Genomic DNA, 20,068 nt, shown 5'->3' with positions numbered 1-20,068 from the left:
GTACACCAGCCAATGAGATTTAGTTTATTCTTTTAAGACCCCTTTGTACTTTCACGATTGGTTGCTGATACAAAAGAAATGACCATATTTGGATCCGATGAGATTGTGCAGGAGAGACGGAGCTTTCCAACGATATCTCTCATGACATTGTGCAAACAGCGGTCGCGGTACTTTATGTTACGTTAGAATGCTAACTTTTGGTGAATTTAGGAGATATCTACAGACGCAAATAGACAAACTATAGTCAAATAAACACTTAAATGTGTATGTTGTATGTTGTCCTTCCAAAAGCCTGAAAGAAAACATGTTATGGAATCAAAATAGCACAAAATCTCAAAATTGACCAGTGCATGAAAAACGATGTTTTTGCCTGCCGTGTCTCGCCTTAAACCAATAAATGTCGTATAATTAACTAGGATAAACTGTTTTTTTTAGTGGATGAGTAGTGCAGATATCACTGTTAAATCATTTGATCATTGGTTTTATTATAAAAACGTCGAGACCGGAAATACTGTTTTCAACCCGTAACTTTACATCGAGGCTACCGCATACCTCAAATCATCTTCGTAATATCTATCAAACATCCTACATATCGACTGGACGTGGATTCTAAAAGCACAATATACACTTCTCGCTAGAAATCTAATCAAAAAGCGTTTTAATGGCCAAACTATCCTACAATTTAGGATTTTACAGAGAGGGTTATTTGTGAATAAACGACCATCTGTAACGTTTGCATTCAACGGGAGCACTAGAGGGGGAACACTTTAAAACGTAATTATAGGACGTATTAAGCGCTTGAACAAACAACATATTTGGTCGTAATAATTGGGCCTGAACAATCGGGCTATTTGGTCGTATGAGTTGGTGGACTTGTTGCAACCGTCCCAGGTGGTCCATGTTACAACCGTCCCAGGACCACCAGTCATGTGTTCACCCCCTGTGAACCTGCCTGATTCATAGCTAGACCCATATGTAGCTAGTTATATGTTTAGCTTACAAAACAGTGATTCTAATAATACTAGTTTGGATTCCTAGACATTTGACCTCAAGACAGTATCCAAAAAATACATCATATAATTGTTGTTAATGTTTTACCTCAGAAACACACTTTTGCTGACATCTTTCGCGACAGATTTAAACGTGGCTCCTTTTTTCACAGCAATCTTTCCATCTAACTGAGCATGTGCAGAGTGAGTTTCATCACTCGAGCTTGTTTGTGATTGGAGATATTGAAGGCGTTACAACTGTCCCGTGTTACAACTGTCCCTGGTCTCCCTACTATTGTTAATATACTTGGCCCCACAAGAGCTTGCAAAGAATATAATATGTTTATTATACGGTTACGACATGTCCCACAATGCATCTCAAATTTTGCTTTTTACAGAATGCATTTTTTCTCAGAATTTGACTTTTTTTTGTCAAAATATGCCTTTTTTCTTAGAATTAGCATTTTCCTCATAAACAGATTTATTTTTCAAAATGTCACTTCTCTTTTTCAAAATGTCAATTTTTTTTCAGAATGTGGCTTTTCTTTTAAAATCATATTGTGACATTCTGAGTGAAGAGGCTTTCAATTATTTGCCCTAGACTGCTGCTTTCAGACGTAGTTGATTATTAAGTTATTACCCTATCCGATAATAATCCAATGCGGAGGCAATAATGTAATATAATACATTTTATTTTATATATATTCAATATTTATATATGTCTTTTTATATAGACTTAAAGTTACAACCGGCCCTTTGAGTGCAACCATAATGCTGATGTGGCCCGTGATGAAATTGAGTTTGACCCCCCTGTTCTAGAGACTGTCTCACCTTTTAGTGGAAGACAGATAGAGAGTTCTGTTTCAAGCTGATTTCAACGTGTTACCCAACAAACCAAATGTGGGACAAGGAGTATGGTTGTGTGGGACAATGTGGGACACCCTCTCAACAGCCCCCACCCCACCCCCCCCGGAATTTAAAAGAAATATATATATATAAACACAGAGCAGAAAGTGAAGTCAAAATGCAGTAACAATTTAGTATATTAATAAAGAAAAGTAAACTAAGGCTAACCAAGTAGTGTTAATTTCGTCAGCTATTTTTTTATTTAGTTTTAGTCGTAGTCCTGTGTTAAATTTCCTTTTTAGTTTTAGTCATATTTAGTCACCTTCATCCTGTTTTTATTTAGTCAAGTTTTAGTCGACTAAAACAGTAAACATTTTAGTCAAGATTTAGTCGACTAAAAGTCTGAGCATTTTAGTCTTATTTTAGTCAAAGAAAACTAATTATTTTAGTCTACTTTTTGTCAATGAAAACTGTTGAGTCTTTTTTAGTCATCAGATTATATAGAACATTTCAGTCAAACTAGTCTAGCCAAAACCAATAATTTGTCATTTTAGTATATAAATAAATAAGATTATCTTGTCCTTATTTGATGAAAAACACAGGTTGAATGATTTAATAATGCAGCTTTGTCAGGTGTGTGGTGTTTTTACCTGTGTTTTGGCCACATTGCTTCCCTTCTGATAAAACAATGCATTCGCTTTTTTTCTCCGCCTCATTGTAGCGAAAATGGCCCCACATATTATGTCGTTTCTTTCTCCCAAGCAGTGGTGGCTTTAGACGTTTTCGTTGTCAGTCATTTTGACGGACAGGATTGTAACATTTCCGTCATAATCCATTATTACCCGTCGAGTGCACAATGTATCACTCACTCGCGCTGACGGGGGGGTATTCGGTTGACGCGACCACTGCTCCTAAGCCCTGTTTTTTCTGTTTTTACTTTCTGTTAAATAAGGTTAGTTAGACCACCCGAGTCTTCCTGACAGTTCATATTGTGCCGCTGCCCGGTGTAATTCAAATGTACCGCCACGCGCAGCACAGACACACAGCTGCTGCTCTGCCGCAGCACCGGAAATGCAACTGCTGGGAGAAAAACTGACTATCAGAGATGTAACGTTATCTTTGATAATATTTCGTCTCCTCATTTTTCGTCAACGAAAGTAAAGAGAGATTTTGTCATAGTTTTTATTTAGTAAACTACATTTTCGTCTCGTCACTTTTCGTCAACGATATTGCATGATGATTTCGTTACAGTTATTGTTTACTGCCGTCGGTGCCGTCTCGTCATCGTCTCGTTTTCGTCATGGAAAAGAAGGTCGTTGACGAACATATTTCGTCATAGTTTTAGTCAACGAAATTAACACTATAACCAAGGCAGCAGGCATTATTCACATCAAGTGTTTAGAAATGCATCTTCTTAATTCAACTGGTGTATTACCTGTACAAGTAGGCACAACATAAATTAATAGATAAAATAAAACCATAAATACAAATCAAAACTGGCCAGGAGAGAACAGAAACATAATAATACATCAAATAAAATAGCTTTCAGTTTTGTCCATCACAGCAACAGCAGGTGCCCCCCCCCCCCCACACACACACACAGTGTGTGGGCTATTTTGTCACCTAGAACCACTGGTGTCTGTAACTCTGTCAAACAACTCTCCACAGAGGTGTGAGTGAGTTACTTTCATTGGTTAACACTTGACCGGCACCCGCCGTGTGTTACAGTTTGATTGACAGCAAACACAGCCCCGTGATGATAGCCTTACCTGCTTGTTCAACAGCCATTGGATGAATCTGATTTTAAAGAAAAGCGTTTTAGCCAATCAAAATGAAATATGCGGGACATCGTCGTAATTTGCGGGATGCACCAAAAGTCGTGAAAATGCTGTGCAGTCCCGCAGTCCCGCCCGCGCAAAGCGGGACATCTGGTCACCCTAGCTAATATGCTAAAAATGTGATTTCATTGATGGCTTAAAACATAATTGTGTTTTCTTTGTTCCCGCAAATGTGTAATCTGAACTGATTCCTCTTTCTGCCCCAGGTTGGATTTCTTTTTCCGCTCTTCCTGGATGGGAAAGACAACAAAACTAAAAGGGAAGTTACTCCTCCTCTTCATTGCTATCTTTATCTTCCTCCTCAGCCTCGATGTGACAACACACATGATGTACACAGCTTTCCCAAAGCCACATTCTGTGTCCAAAATGTGCTCCCTGCAGATCTCTGAGCAGACCCTAACCCCCCTCAACAATACCAAGCACATTCTGGTGTCGGCCTACATGGACCAGAGAGTGAAGGGCTTGGATATACGCATCATCGGCATCTTTAAGATGGACTCCGACCAACCCCTCTACTGTCTTTTCTGCTGTGCAGGCCAGTTGTCAAATACAACTCCAACAACAATTTTAAAACACATTGAACACTTTGGCTTTCCCTTCATCACAACAGATGTCATGTGTGGAATTCCTAAGGGCTTCAGTGCTACACATGTCACTCTGTTGACGCAGCCACACAGTGATACAATACCTAACCAGGCTTGGCTTCCTATAAGAAACCAGAAGACCGGTAGGGAGGAGGAGCAAAAGTTACAGTTTAACTTCACAGTCTGCATCTCCACCCTGTTCGGAGATTACAACAATGTGCTTCAGTTTGCACAGACTCTGGAGATGTACAGGTTAGTACAGCAACAACACCACAAACCACTGACAACAAAAAAATGGTGTGAATGGTGTGACCTTTGCAAAGGTACTGTTGCAGTGTCTCTGGATTGCACCGATGATTCTGGTTAGGTTGGGTCAGGTTAAAGGGCCAGTTACCTTAAGGTACAAGGGCGTTATTGTCATTAGCAAAGATGCTACAGTGTAGATATGGAAATTAGATCTTATGTCCAAAGCTCCTCCCACAATGCAACATATTATATATAGGACATAAAACAATAAAACAAATTAAAAAATAAAATAATAAAAATGGTGCATAAGAAACAGTAGAATAGAATAGTGCAGGTTATGTTGCAAGACCAATGTGCAAGTAATGCAGATGAAGTTAACTATGTCTGAATCTAAATTTTTAGATTTTTAGAATTCTTTAATGATGCTGTATGATGTCCTAATGATGCTGTATGATGTCCTTTTGTTGTTCTGTTTATGCTTTTATGTTTCATGTGGAACTACTTGAACAGGTCTCCCTTGGAAAAGAGATCAATGATCTCAATGGGATTTTATCTGTATAAATAAAGGTTTGAAATGAAATGAAATGAAATACATATATATGTATAAATAAGGCAATAAGCTTAATGATGCAGAGAATGTTGTATGTGACCAAGTAAATGCAGAAGTCTATATACATGTAAATAAATTAATATATACAATGTTATGGTTGCTGCTAGTATAGCCTACGATTCAAACTAACTAGCATACATTACATTGCATTTAGCTGACGCTTTTATCCAAAGCGACTTACAATAAGTGTGTTCGACCAACAAAATACAAACTTGAAGAAAACAGAATCATAAAGTACATTAGGTTTCATAGAGCTAAAACATTTCAAGTGCTACTCAACTGGCTTTAGATAGGAGCCAGGATAGCAAATCCACGTGTTTCTGCTGATGGGAACTTGGGTCCCCCTCGCAGTGCGGGCGCAGCGAGCCGTTTGGCTGATGCAGAGCGGAGTGCACGTGCTGAGGTGTACAGTTTAACCATGTCCTGGATGTAGGAAGGGCCAGATCCATTCGCAGCATGGTACGCAAGTACCATTGTCTTGAAGTGGATTCTAGCAGTTACCGGAAGCCAGTGAAGGGAATGGAGGAGCGGCGTGGTGTGGGAGAATTTAGGAAGGTTGAAACGCGGTGCAGCACCGCCGGCACTTTCTAGCAGAGAGTGAGAGCATGTTAGGAGCAGGAATGCTATACTTATGTGTGTGCCATGTCTCATCGACTCACAAAGTCAGGCTTTCAAAAGAGAAAAGAAAGGAGAGAAAGACAAGAGAGAGGGACTAAAGGGCGACAGTATGTCACCCAGTTTTTCAAAAGAAAAAGTGGGTGTGGTCTATGATTGGTGGAAATGTGTCTGTTAGCTATGCGTAGTCCATTGTAAATAGTAATTGTTAATTATTTTTGTTAGTAAGCTGACATTAAGTACTGTTAATGTCTATACAGGTTTTTAATTTCACTGCTCTTTTAGCTGACATTTAGTAAATGCAGGTACATTTTTAGCAACTATTCATACTAAATCTAACTATTCATACTAAATCAGTTATCCCTCCCCCTGGTGCCAACAGATCCATCTCTAGACTTAGCAGCCCTGTCCCCCCATAAGTGTTATATTTTCACAGCTCAGTGTCAGTAAATATTGTGCAGTTAGTATTGGACTACAAGATAGATGCAAGCCTGTACAGGTAGAGTTATTTAAAGCATAAATGAGTCGGTTGGGTTCTGGAGGTGTGGTTACAGCAAGTGTGCTTGGTTGGCGTGGCCTGTGCCTGGTGGTGGGGCCCAATGTGATATATTTCCATGGGGCCCAAAATCCCTGGCGTGTATGGCCAGAGGGCAGGACCTATAAACACATTTACTACCCAATAGCTTGGTGAGGCTGAACAAAAGGACCGTTTGACTATGTAAATGTCGTCTTTTAAAAAAACAAAACATTTACTGACTTTTTTAGGATAGCTTCAAGTAATGTTGTAAGATTACAATCGGGGGCCTTACAGGGTTAAGGGCTATTGTTTATTGTTATTTACTTTAAGATGTTTATTCTTAACCTATAATTTAACTTAAAAACTCTTATTTAAATGATGTGTGCGTGTCTCTGTATTCCTGATGATACACTGAGAGAATGAGCTCATAGTGCTTCTGATCACCATAAGCTAAACAGTCTGTATATTGCACTACATTTGTATAATATAAGCTTCGTTGATACTTTGCCTGCGAGAGATGTCTGCTAGACAGGCAGAGATGCGTGCGACGACCTGGGCCTCTGAGCGGGGAAAGGACAGAATTAATTGGGTGTCGTCAGCGTAGCAGTGGTATGAAAAACCATAGGGGCTAATGACAGATCCGAGCGAGTTTGTGTACAGAGAGAAGAAGAGGGGACCGAGAACAGAGCCCTGCGGGACCCCTGTAGTTAATTGACAAGGGTCGGACTTCGACCCTCTCCAAGTAACCCTGTGGGTGCGGCCTTTGAGGTACGAGGTGAGGAGGGAAAGTGCAGAGCCTGAAACTCCAAGTTCTTGTAATGAGTTGAGTCTTATACAATGAGCTTTGACTGTCACATTACATATGTATACTGATGGTGGTATTGCAACCCAGTCTCACGGCATTTCGTGTTCACCAACACGATTTTTAATCTATTGATTCGTGTTCACCAACACGATTTGCACCCTTTTTTTCGTGTTGCACAGCACGATTTTAAAAGCAATGTATTTCTACTGCCTGCAGCACGTATTTTTCTCCGGTCGGGTCGTGAGAGACCGGAAGCTGTGTGGTTCATAAAAACATGTTCTTACTCAATATCAAGCCACAATTATTGCTTTTATTTTAAATCGTATAATTTCGGACTTTTGTTGCCGTCTGTGAGGAAAATAAATGGGGCTCAGACAATAAATGGGGCTCAGAGCCTCAGAATACGGAAATCTGTATTTTTAAATATTTTTTTCCTTCTAATTCGTTATTATTTTCAAAATAACACACTGTTATTTACTCACCAATAACACACAATTATCCTTGCTTTTATTTATTGGTTTAATTCCATAATCTCGGGCTTTTTTGGCGTCCATCAGGAACTGAATTTAAAAATAAAAATAACCGGAAACAGACGTAGGCCTATAAGGGACATTTCGAGCATCATTGCGATTGTCAACATTTCTGAGTTTAGGATGGCCGAAGACATTACACTACCCATAATCCCCAGCTATCGTTTAGGACTACAGTCCCCGTAAGGTTACGCAGAGCGTCAAACAGCTGTGTGAAATGGAACGAAACCACGCCAGACTATCCAAAACTGGAATCGAACGCCCCCCCCAGAACTACACTAATGGGCATTAATATATACCCACATGACAGCTCATTGTTACTTTGTAATTCTACTCCACGACAATTCAGAGGTTAACCTGGTATTTTTACTCCACTGCATTTATTTGAGTTACTTTGCAGATTCTGATTAATGATGTGAAATATAAACAACCCTTAAATCAGACTTTAGTTACACCTGAGTAAAATTCAGGGGAGGTGATTGTCAAGTGCCAACAATCAGGAGAGATATTTGATAGTTGGTGCTTGAGAAGACTAAACATGTATCTGCAATTGACATGAATGGAAACGAGTAATAAAGTATATTCATTACTCGTTATTCTCTACTAATAGTTCATTAAAGACTGTATATTATGGCTATTTTGCACATCCCTTTCAAGATTTTCAAAGGTTTATTGACATGTCATATACACAACCACGGTGTAGTTATGCAATGAATGAAACACTTGGGTCACAGGTTCCTCAACAGTGCATTACAAGACATCTATCAATATGTGTGTACCTCCACCATTCAACTGTCATATTCTGCACATTTCTTATTCTATCTACATACATAAGAGTATAATTCATGTGTATAATATCAGTTAAAATAAGTGCTTCAACATAGTTAACATTGCAGGAAAGCAATATATTAGAAGTACTTTGTCAGGCTTAATATTTATCTGTAGATAGATACCCCCAAAGTTTTTTTTCTTATTTAAAAGAAGACCTTAATCTGTTATTTAATGTTTAAATAAAGGTTAATTCGTTTTTCTGTTTTGCACCTCCTCCTATTAATATCTTTGTACATCCTGCACTAAACTGTTTTATTGTAGAGATCACTTATAGTATCTTCTTGATTTTTTATATTCTATATTTCTATCACATACCTTCTACTTTCCCCCTATGGAAGTATGTACTCTTCATATTTTTATTCAAATAATATTTGATGAAAAAAATATTAAGAGTACATTATTGTTTTTACGTGTTATATTATAACACGTAAAAACAATAATTCAATAACGTGCTTTAACCACTAGGCGGTGCACACAAGGTACACACAGCCATAATAACTTTGTATTATTAGTGTAGGACACGTTTTATTCATGCTTTCACATAATTTTAGAGCATATTGCTATACTATTTCAGACTCAGTATTTACATTCTTACATTCAAAGAAAATCAGTAATATCTTTAAAAACTACAGTCCTTTTCTATCAGCTGTGCACCGTTATGGTGTAAATATAACCTATCTGTGAATTAGATCAAATGTAAAAGTCAGCCGAATTAGTGTTGATACTGCAAGGAGACGTATTGTGTGAAGAGAAATTGAAGATGTTGTTTAATTGTTGAATATATTTATGATCCACGTCAAGTATTCAGTTTCGGCGGCATTTTCTCAGTTTTTCCAAAGGTCTTCTCATCAGGGCTCTATAAATAAACAACTACGGCAGATCTGTAATATACAATGCAGCCGAACCGTGTATTACAATGCTGTTATGTGATGACTTTCAAAGAGAAAAGCAAGAACACTCGGAATTAAGTATTATTTTATTCTTTTAAAATGTTTTCCGGATTTCATATCATATAAACACCAAATCCCAGCATGCATTGCGGCTAAAACATCCAATAAGCGAGCTTAAAACCATAGCTGAGGATCTTGGGTAATCGCTCGAAATGCCTACGTCTGTTTCCGGTTATTTTTATTTTGAAATTCAGTTCCTGACGGACGCCAAAAAAGCCAGAGATTATGGAATTAAACCAATAAATAAAAGCAAGGATAATTGAGTGTTGTTGGTGAGTAAATAACAGTGTGTTATTTTGAAAAGAATAACAAATTAGAAGGAAAAAAAGATTTAAAAAATACAGATTTCAGTATCCTGAGGCTCTGAGCAACATTTATTTTCCTCACAGACGGAAACAAAAGTCCGAAATTTTACGATTTCAAATAAAAGCAATAACTGTGGCTTGATATTGAGTAAGAACATGTTTTTATGAACCACACAGCTTCCGGTCTTCCTCGACCCGACCGGAGAAAAAGACATGCTGCAGGCAGTAGAAATACATTGCTTTTAAAATCGTGCTGTGCAACACGAAAAAAAGGGGCAAATCGTGTTGGTGAACACGAATCAATAGATTAAAAATCGTGTTGGTGAACACGAAATGCCGTGAGACTGGGTTGGGTATTGAGGTTGCTTTGCAGTTACTACTACAGTAGCACCAACATTTAGCCTAGTTGCTGTAGCAAGTCCAAGCTACCGCCTGGAGCCGCCCCTGGTGGTATCTGTAATGGAAACTTCTGGAGCATTGGATGGCAAACACTGACAAACTTATTGGAAGTTAGGGCCAGAGGATTGACAAAGACATGCGTGCAGCCACAAGGAGACATAGCTCTTGCCCTAACCAATTGAACATGTCTCACCCAGTCCTATGTAGTTAGCTGGTTCTGAGAGAATAATCAACATTCTGCATAACAAGATAACACAGGCATATCACTATAACACCTATCAGCTGAGGCTGGGCAGGAATAAGGAGACAAAACACAGAGAGCACCCCAAGGTCGCAGGCCTGTGCTCAACGAGGGCAAACTGATAAACTAGGTCCAAGTTATGGGCCTAGGAAAATATTTGCCCAACAGTATCCAGCATCCAGAGTCATGTATTTGTTCGATTAACAATTAATCTATGAACATTTATTCAAAACGTTTTTGTTAAAAAAGTTATATGAATGAATCTAAAAAGTGTTCTAGGACTCGCTGGCTTCGGCCAACGACTCCACTTTGAGAATCACTGCTGAAAGTAGTTTTATCCATCAAGTGTTTGCCTCTTCCCAATTTGAAAAAACGAAAACAAAGATGCACTGCTCAATGTTGATAAAACCAGAGATTTTATTATTACTTTACCTTCAAAATATGTTAAAGGCACTATTATTCAAAACATGCTGCTGTTGTTTTTGTATTCATTAGATATAGTTTATATTTGTAATTTGGTTGATCAAATCATTTGTCATTTGTTTGCTTTGCTTCAGGTTGCTGGGTGTGGACCGGGTGGTGATTTATAACACCAGCTGCGGGCCAGAGCTGGACCGCCTGCTGCAGAGCTACAGCCAGGAGGGCTTCGTGGAGATGGTCCCGTGGCCCATCCACCGGTACCTTAACCCATCAAAGGGCTGGCTCTTCTCACAGAGCGGGGGGGACCTTCACTACTTCGGCCAAATGACCACGCTCAATGAGTGCATTTACAGATCCATGGAGCGCTCGTACTACGTGCTGTTAAACGACATTGATGAGATCATAATGCCGTACAAACACAACAACCTGATGTCTCTGATGGACATGCTCCAAAAGCAGCAGCCAAATGTATGGTTTTAGTAATGTGCAAGACATATATTACATCAACATCCAAACAATAGAAGTATTTATTTATGTTTTCTCTCCATCTCCCATGCTGTATGACATTCTGTAGACAGGAGTATTCCTCATTGAGAACCACTACTTCCCCCAGCACCATTTTGAGCCAAGCGGGAGGTTTCACCTGCCTCAGTGGAGCGACGTGCCGGGAGTTAATATTCTGGAGCATATCTACAAGGAGGATCCCGACAGGAGTATATACCACCAGAGAAAGATGATAGTTCAGCCAAGGTAGGCTGAATTTGTCAGACCAAAAGGTTTCTCACTCAGGGCCCACACTCCGAGCTTTTGGCTGAATAAATAATACATTTTGGCTATAGATCTTTTTTGTCAAACACTATTTAAGTTATTTATTGTAAAACACTTTTAATATTATAGTAAAACATCTAAAAATGCTGTAACATGATTTTGAACACTTACACCCCACACCCCAATAGATGTGTAGAAGGTTGTTTATTGTTTGCACAATTAAAAAATACACAAATTTAAGAGAAAACACATAATATACAGTCCTGGTAGAGGCACAGAAACCTCATTGGCTTTTTTGGAGGCTCCACAAAATGCAAAATGTTATGGAAAACACAAGACTTATTTACAAGAAATTATCAAATTCAATAGTGATTGCAAACAATAAAAATAAAATATGATAAAAACAACAATAAAATAACAAGTACTTACAAAAAAAGGGATATGGTGGTGAAAAGTGTATGTGTGTGTATGTAATGTGACTCTGTGCTTGTGTTCGTGACGGGGATATGGATGTATTAAAAGGTATGGACAGAGAATCGCACTATAATTAACCAATGATTTCCTCACAGGTTGGTGGAGCAGACCTCGGTGCATGAAGTGATCAAGAACTTTGGAGAACAGTTCAAGGTTCCTATGGACGTTTGTCAGATCATTCATGTCCGCGAGTCACTGCGGGGGTCGTTAAAGTTTGAGCAGCTCCGTGAGGACAAACGGCTGTGGGACTTCCAAGAAAAACTGATTCCTAATGTGAACAAAGTCCTGAAGAGAGCGGGGCTGCTGGGCTCAGAGGGGCGGAGCTGATTGAGGGGAATGTCATATCATTAAAAGTTGCTCTATCTTCGCTTTTAAGATTGTTGTTATTTTTGTTTTACTTGCTTGTAAGCGCTTTGAGCACCAGGAAAAGTATGGAGGCACAAGATTTAATTGAATGCTGCTTAAATTCAAAACCTTTATTTATCCAGGTAAAATCCCATTGAGATCAATGATCTCTTTTTCAAGGGAGACCAGCAGCAGTCGGTTCCACAAGAAGACATAAACACATAAACAACAGAACAACAAAAGGACATCACACAGCAACATGTACAGGGATTACAATTTACATATCTAACCACATGTACAGGTACCAACAGCATCTGACTGTGTAGCATCCAACCGAGCTTTAAAAACATGTAGTGGTACTAGCTTGGTAATTTTCCATTCTTTTTGCAGACTGTTCCAAGTTAGAGGAGCTGCACATCTAAAAGCTTTCTTCCCTAAGACAGTCCTAGCACTTGGCACATTTAATAAAACCACAGCATGCGATCTCAGGCAATAAGTACTTTCAATAGAGAACCGCAGTGACGCGTCGTAAAACCCGGAAGTAAACTTCTTCCGGTTCCTTCGTGAAAAACAATGCAGATTCTCCATAGGATTTTGGAAAATAGCTCGATACACAACCCAGTCTCACGGCATTTCGTGTTCACCAACACGATTTTTAATCTATTGATTCGTGTTCACCAACACGATTTGCCCCTTTTTTTCGTGTTGCACAGCACGATTTTAAAAGCAATGTATTTCTACTGCCTGCAGCACGTCTTTTTCTCCGGTCGGGTCGTAGGAGACCGGAAGCTGTGTGGTTCATAAAAACATGTTCTTACTCAATATCAAGCCACAATTATTGCTTTTATTTTAAATCGTATAATTTCGGACTTTTGTTGCCGTCTGTGATGAAAATAAATGGGGCTTAGTCGGTTATATATATATATATATATATGAAAGCAAAAAAATAAAACACATTTTCATCTTGTAATGGTTGTTTAATTGAAAAAACACAACATTCAACACATTTTCATAGAAAACATATTACATTTTACCAAGTTAATGTCGTAGTACATACATGGTAATAGACTTAACGATTTGCTTCTCTCCGCGTTTCATTGACAGTGATCGGTTTATCATTCAATTCACACTGCCCAAGTAGATGTTTAGGGGTCTCTTGGAAGTATGCATTTTTTATATCAGATAAATGCATTAACATCACATGCAAATTCTCTATCCTTTCACCCGCAACGATTATAATCTGCTTTGCTTCTTCTTCGGTTTCTCCATTATTAGCTCTGAATGTAATCCTTTCTGGGGCTTCTTGTGCTTCTTGTGGTCTGTTGAATACCTGGCGTAGGATTTGTTTAGCTGTAAGGACAGGTACCATATAATTGTCTTCAAAAGCTTTGTCTATGTCGTCACACGTTTTGGCGTATCCTTCGCTGTAATGACAACCGACACTAGAATAGAGATCCTCCAACAGTCTTTTAATACATATTCTGGCACTGTCGCCAATTTGGGAAATTCCACAGTATCGCGCTTTTTCTCTCATTATACTGAAGCAAAGTTCTGCCATTGCTTTTGGTATTTGTTCAACACATTCGCAGCAGTCGGTTAGCGGGAGATGATCTATAAGATTATTATGATCCGGTAATGGCTCTACAACACCATCCTCTAGTTTAAATTTCTTCACTTTGTTTCTTTTTCTTTTCACCTTCCTTCTTTTTGTCTTTTTCGTTTTCCGTCCTCTGGCCCCTTTTCTTTTCATTCGCATTCCGCGTTTGCTTTTAATTTTTCTTCTCCTTTTCATGTTGCTTTTTCTTTTTCTTCGTTTTTCTTTACTTTTCCTATTCTTTTCTGCTAATTGTCGTTTGCGATCTTGGCGAGTGGTATGAGATATACTGTTTCTATAAAGGTTATCTATAATACCATCTTTTAAAGAAAGATATTCTTCATATGTCATGTTATCATGGTCCTCTTTTGTCCTAAATACCTTACATGGATATGATATAGAGGAGAGCTCTTCTTCAGGAACATCCTCTCCCCTACTTTGTAACATCCAGTCATTAAGCCCATATCCGTTATCCTGGTGATAATAAGGGCAGGCTACATCAGACTTGCTTTTTCTCAGATCCATGGCTAGTTTTCAAAGGTCGTCCTTAGTTTTATATGATTTGCTGAGTGGGTGGGACTTATTGCGTTGAGTGGGAGGCCTCATCTGTAGAAAGTACTCTGTTTGAGGAGATTTCGTTGCTTGCTATAATGATGACAACAGTTTTTTATATTTAAAAAAACACTTTTTTTATTTTTCACACACAAAATCAATAATTATACTGATTGTAGCATCCCCAGGACAGTCTCCAGCTTAGAATTCCCCATATTACTGGAGATATCGTGATGGAGTTTTTTCACTTCAGTCAAAATATTCACGTGTATGCTGTTTTCGACGCAAAGATGCATTACATCTACAAACAGAGCATACAATGAGAGCACATGATACACTTTTGATGTTTGTTTCATTTCTGAGATAATGTTACAGAATGTTTCGGAAAATGAAGATTCCAGGACCACTTTAAATGTTTCGTTTACAATCGTTTCCCAATGACCCGGAATAGTACTGCCAGAACGAACGATATCCAAAATGTCTTCCAGTTTACAAACTTCGGCCATTCTTTTTACACAGGGGTCACTACTCGTTCTGTTTTCAATCGTCCCCATCACCACACTTATTAAACGGGTAATGACTACATTATGATCAATATATACAGAGCGTTTTGCATAGTAGTTTCCCATTTTTATTTTACTTAAAGAAAAAAGTCCCTGGCTTCTCCATCCAACTGCTGGTTGTTAGTCTTCTTCTTCTCCATCCAACTCGGCATGGATCTTTTCAAGTCTCTCCTTGAGGCGTCTGCAATTTTTGAGTTTGTGAAGAAAAGCCTCCGAAGCGCCTTGGATCCTCCAATCATCCGTGAAAATGTCTTTATCATTAAGAGTCTGGTCGATCTCAGTAATGAAGTCGGTGAGCCAGAGTCTTTTCATTAACGCGTAATTGTTTCTGAAGTAAAAATCGGACATGTCATTCAGAAAATCGTGTTGCCTCTGGCCGGGGTGACTGACTAGGCACCCGTTGCATATTTCTTCTTTGTACCGATGTATCACCCTCTCCACAATATCAACCAACACCGCTTTCACTGTGTCTATAAACAGAGACGTTTTGGCCCAAGGAGCAAAATCAGCAGCAGTAGTATTGCAAGATTCGGGTTTCCCCCTTGGTGGTGATGATGGTAGTCCAGTAGTCTGTTCCTGGCTGCAACTCGCAGGGGGAGTCTTGGCTTTTCTCTGCCCCATGGCTAGTTTACAACGGTCGTCTTATGGCGCATTTCCACTGCAGCGGGTAGCCCCGTTTAAGCGTCCTGAACCGTCCTCAAGCGGCCAGGCCAGTTTTTGGTGGCATTTCCATATAGCCTAGTACCGGCTAGCGGGTACTTTTTCCCTTTTTTTCCGGCCCCATAAAATCGTGGTTCTTTTTTATCAGACCAGGCCAGGGCTGTGACGTCAACACTCTCGACTGCTGATTGGTCAGAGAGAATCGTCACAAGATCGCGCGCGAGTTCATCCCTAGCGTCGCATATATATTTAGAAGCAAGCTTGCAGCATTTTTATAAACAGCATTTTGTAAACGGAGGAGCTACAAAAATGTCTACGTTTGTTAAGAAAAGCTCACCGTGGTCGACCGAGGAGGTGACGACGTTCCTTCATCTCATTGGGGATGATAAAATCCAGCGGGAGCTCGACGGAACAACAAGAAATGTGAAAGTGTTTCAGGATGTCTCTGCACAGATGTCCGAGCGCGGATTTTCGAGGACTTTCCTGCAGTGTAGGGAAAAACTTAAAAAGATGAAGAGCGAATATCGCCTAATAAAGGACAACAATAACACGAGTGGTGCGGGTCGCAAACAATGGAAGTGGTTCGACTTGTTGGACCAGATTTACGGCCACAGACCGGCCAACGTTGGGAGGGAGGGAGGCCTGGACTCTGCAACGGCTTTACTGGAGTCCCTGCAAGGTACGCTCACTTCTAACAAAGAAGTCTATTTTATCCTTACATTAATGTTCGACAACCCATGCTTTTATGGAGCTCCGAAGAGCTACGTAGCTAGCTAAGGCAGATAGCCTTAGCTAGAGCTATTGTTTGCTAACACCATATGTGCCATTGTTTACGTTCAGTTTTTCTTTTCTATAGTTGTTGTTGCTATTTAGTATTGTGCTGCAGTAGTCTATTGTTTGCTAACACCATATGTGCCATTGTTTACGTTCAGTTTTTCTTTTCTATAGTTGTTGTTGCTATTTAGTATTGTGCTGCAGTAGTTTGTGGAATTAACAAGTCATTTTGCTGTTCTAGATGATTACATTGGGACTTGTGAGGAGGAACATTCCCGAACAACGGGTGATGGCAGTGTTCCGTCCACTTCGTCATTGAATCCAGAACGGACCCCAGCTCGACCACAGACCCCAGCCGAAGACCCTAACCCGACTCAACCACCAACACCGAGTGCCATCACGACACCGCAGCGTGTGGTTCTAGGTAAGAAATAGAAATGGCAAAACGACTGGAATTGTGTTTTGTTTTTTTAAACCTTGGATCATCCATCGTCACTAATTAAAATAAGCTATACCACTGTGTGGAAATGCTCTGTTACAAGTAAAGTCTTAGCTAGTAAGCAGCTAGTACCGTTGTGTGTGACATCCAATCATATACATATATTTATATTCATTATCAACAGGCTGGACATAATGTAATTCACTTTCACAATCATTGTAAACATCTAGGGCCAGAACTTTCTTTAGTTCACCTTACTGTTGTTCTGTTTATACATGTTATTCTTATATCCTTGTGTGACCTGTACCTGTCCTGTGTTTTTTCCTTATTGCTAATTATTATTATCTTATTGTCACCCAGGCAAGAGGAAACGAGGAGGAGAGGATCGGGCCCAGCAGGAACGGCACCATGAACAGCACATGGCCCAGCAGGAACGGCACCTGGACTGGGCCAAAGCGTCTGCTGAGCGGAGATGGGAGTTGGATGCGGCCTTGAGAAGGGAGGAGGTCGCCTTGAGAAGGGAGGAGGCAAGGGAGGAGGCCGCCTTGAGAAGGGAGGAGGCCGCTCAAACAGAGACCTTCAACCTAGCCTTCCTGCGCACTCTTGGCGAGGTGCTAGGGGGACTGGGCATCCGACGTGGCCCGTCTCCTCCTCGTCCAACTTAAAATAACATTAATAGTTATTGTACATATTATATATATTTTTTCTTTTCTTCTTTAAATTTGTACTTTCTTGTTATGTTCTTTAAAATGTTCATTTTATTTGTACAATGCCATGTATATTTATGCTGGCTGCAATACAGTTTATAATTTTTAATTTGTATTGTTTAATGGCATGCCTTTTTGATACACCCTTTTTTTTTTTGTATACTGCCATCATTAAAGTACTTCTTTGACTTATCTTATCTCTTGTTGATAATGAATGGCACACAACAGAAAAAAAATCAGATTCACATAATCTTTATTTAGAGAAGATATAAACATACATGAATTTATAAAGGAATAACAAACACCATCAGTTAGGAAAAAGCCCCTTACTTTTAAGAGATTTAAAGCAAGAAATTGAGTTTGCTAGCTTGAGGTCCTCCTCTAAAACATTATTACATGTTTATTTTGTAATAGTATTAATACATGATAAATATATAATACATGTAGACATTTCTCAATTGTAATACCCTCGTTCTACTAGACTCAAACAACACATTCCTTATATATTTCAAAGATGAGAGAACAAAATAAACCTATAACCCATTCAAGCAAGCTTTTAACATGTCTAGAAGAAAGATTGAGGTTATATTTTAATATATTTTATATTGTGGATACTTTAGCCTCCATCCAAGTTTACAATTGTCCACACTATTTTACACTTGCATTTATGAATATAGTTTTGCTGTGTTTTACACTTTAGTATTTATGTTTATAGTTAGCTTTGATATTCGCTTAATTTATTAGAAAGATTTTCTTTTCATGATCTGATATTTCCTCAACTGTTATTATGGGGCAGTACTTACTGGTGCTTGCATTTCAAATATTCAATTCAGATAATATTTGTTTAAAACATTTGACAAACACATGTATATGAAAAAAAAAAGGATTTATTGATGTTCAATACAATGAATACAATACAATGCATATTTAGGTATTCAGGTAGCGCATCAAACCCTCTCTGATGTCAGTGCCCTCCTTCTCTGCACCTTGAGCCACTGCTACCCCTGGCTCTGCGGCTGCTGGTGCATTCCACCCATCATCATAGTCCTCTCCATGACTCTCGCAGAGGTTATGCAGAGCACAGCATGTAAGCACCATGGATTTCACAAGTTTAACATCACAGTCGTTTCTTTTCATGAGGCAACGCCACCTCCCCTTCAGTCTACCAAATGCGTTCTCAACCACAACCCGTGCGCTGCAAATTTTCTTGTTGTACACCACATGTTCTGCTGTCAGCCGTCCAGTGTCTGGGAAGGGTTTTAAGAGCCAGCTTTGCAAGGGATAGGCATTGTCTCCAAGCATGTAATAGCCAGCATTCACCCCACCAATGTCCCTGGTGCAAGGTGGAAAGTAGTTACCACGACTGGCTAACTCCCACAATGAGGACAGCCTCAAAACCCGAGCGTCATGCATGCTCCCAGGCATTCCTGCAAACACATTCCAGAAATGTCCCTTTCCATCTACAACTCCTTGAAGGATGATGGAGTGCCAGCCTTTCCGGTTGAAATAGTCACAGTGGTATTCCTGTGGTGCCAAGATGGGTATGTGTGATCCATCAATAGCACCTACGCACTGAGGGAGCCCCCACCTGTTCTCAGTGTAGGCAGCCATTTCTGCAAACTTCTGCCGGTCTGGTGAACGAATTAGTTCCGGTACTAACAACGCCTCTGCAGCGGCACAGAAGTCTCGCACACACCGGCACACAGTGGTGTTGCTCACTCCGAACAGATGTCCGATGCTTCTGTACTCTGAGCCGGTAGCAAGCTTCCACAGTGCGATGGCCACTCTCTTCTTTAGAGGTATACACACGCGGAATGTTGTGTCCCGTCTCTCCATCGCTGGCCGCAGTTTGTTGCACAGGTAGGTGTACGTTTCCTCAGACATCCTGAAGTTATCCACCCACTGAGTGTGTGTGAAAGATGGAACAATCACAGACCACCACTCGGTAGCTCGGTCGAGCATCCAAACACATGGTCTGCGGCGACGTAACTTCTGAAATACACAAACAAAAGCATACATATTTTAATACGTAAAAGTGGTAGCTACAATTAATTAAATATTTGAAACACTTTGGTCGTATTGTGAGCGTGAGCCTAAACACATGGCTAGTTAGCGAACGTTAGCTTACCGAGTAGCGCTGTAGTCTCGTGCTGTTGTAGTCTCTGCAGCGTTGTAGGACTTCCACAACTCTCTCGTCAGCTTCTTCTGCATCTCGTCTTGCTTTACGCAGCCTACTTTGAAACATCACTTTCCTGCTTGCTGTGATCACTTTCCTGCTTGCTGTGATCACTTTCCTTCTTGCTGTGATCACTTTCCTTCTTGCTGTGATAACAAGCCACACACCAAGAAACAAGTAAACGATCGCTTCCACATCCTCCATTGTTGTGTGTGTTTTGTGAGTTGTGTCGCATTGAAGATGACGCCACTGCAGTTTTACTCAGCGTCGCTCCGCCCAAAAAGCCCGCC

At 39.9% G+C, this 20,068-nt stretch overlaps 3 protein-coding genes across 3 annotated transcripts; 2 read left to right on the top strand and 1 right to left on the bottom strand.

Annotated features, from left to right (window-relative positions):
• The first annotated feature begins 3,880 nt into the window (after positions 1-3,880).
• On the top strand, positions 3,881-13,227 carry LOC117444644 (uncharacterized). The gene is made up of 4 exons (XM_034080088.2): positions 3,881-4,509; positions 10,864-11,194; positions 11,301-11,476; positions 12,064-13,227. The coding sequence occupies exons 1-4, from the start codon at positions 3,908-3,910 to the stop codon at positions 12,293-12,295; spliced, it is 1,341 nt and encodes a 446-aa protein (XP_033935979.1). The 5' UTR covers positions 3,881-3,907; the 3' UTR covers positions 12,296-13,227.
• Positions 13,228-15,719: 2,492 nt separating this feature from the next.
• On the top strand, positions 15,720-17,560 carry LOC139433660 (zinc finger and SCAN domain-containing protein 29-like). The gene is made up of 3 exons (XM_071202765.1): positions 15,720-16,361; positions 16,698-16,880; positions 17,256-17,560. The coding sequence occupies exons 1-3, from the start codon at positions 15,992-15,994 to the stop codon at positions 17,558-17,560; spliced, it is 858 nt and encodes a 285-aa protein (XP_071058866.1). The 5' UTR covers positions 15,720-15,991.
• A 969-nt stretch (positions 17,561-18,529) lies between these two features.
• LOC139433661 (uncharacterized) lies at positions 18,530-19,486 on the bottom strand. Its single transcript, XM_071202766.1, has one exon. The coding sequence runs from the start codon at positions 19,484-19,486 to the stop codon at positions 18,530-18,532; it is 957 nt and encodes a 318-aa protein (XP_071058867.1).
• Between the last annotated feature and the right edge of the window lie 582 nt (positions 19,487-20,068).

Source organism: Pseudochaenichthys georgianus, unplaced genomic scaffold (assembly GCF_902827115.2).
Source record: "Pseudochaenichthys georgianus unplaced genomic scaffold, fPseGeo1.2 scaffold_869_arrow_ctg1, whole genome shotgun sequence".
Classification (NCBI taxonomy): Eukaryota; Metazoa; Chordata; class Actinopteri; order Perciformes; family Channichthyidae; genus Pseudochaenichthys; species Pseudochaenichthys georgianus.
This window is presented reverse-complemented; position numbering and strand designations above follow the sequence as displayed.

What these genes read in the sequence shown, in the direction of transcription:
- LOC139433661 (XM_071202766.1), bottom strand. Translation starts at nt 19,486, where the DNA reads ATGTCTGAGGAAACGTACACCTACCTGTGCAACAAACTGCGGCCAGCG.
- LOC139433660 (XM_071202765.1), top strand. Translation starts at nt 15,992, where the DNA reads ATGTCTACGTTTGTTAAGAAAAGCTCACCGTGGTCGACCGAGGAGGTG. An exon ending in TTTACTGGAGTCCCTGCAAG is followed by an intron (nt 16,362 to 16,697) that starts GTACGCTCACTT and finishes TTGCTGTTCTAG; the next exon opens with ATGATTACATTGGGACTTGT. An exon ending in ACCGCAGCGTGTGGTTCTAG is followed by an intron (nt 16,881 to 17,255) that starts GTAAGAAATAGA and finishes ATTGTCACCCAG; the next exon opens with GCAAGAGGAAACGAGGAGGA.
- LOC117444644 (XM_034080088.2), top strand. Translation starts at nt 3,908, where the DNA reads ATGGGAAAGACAACAAAACTAAAAGGGAAGTTACTCCTCCTCTTCATT. An exon ending in CAGACTCTGGAGATGTACAG is followed by an intron (nt 4,510 to 10,863) that starts GTTAGTACAGCA and finishes GCTTTGCTTCAG; the next exon opens with GTTGCTGGGTGTGGACCGGG. An exon ending in TCCAAAAGCAGCAGCCAAAT is followed by an intron (nt 11,195 to 11,300) that starts GTATGGTTTTAG and finishes GACATTCTGTAG; the next exon opens with ACAGGAGTATTCCTCATTGA.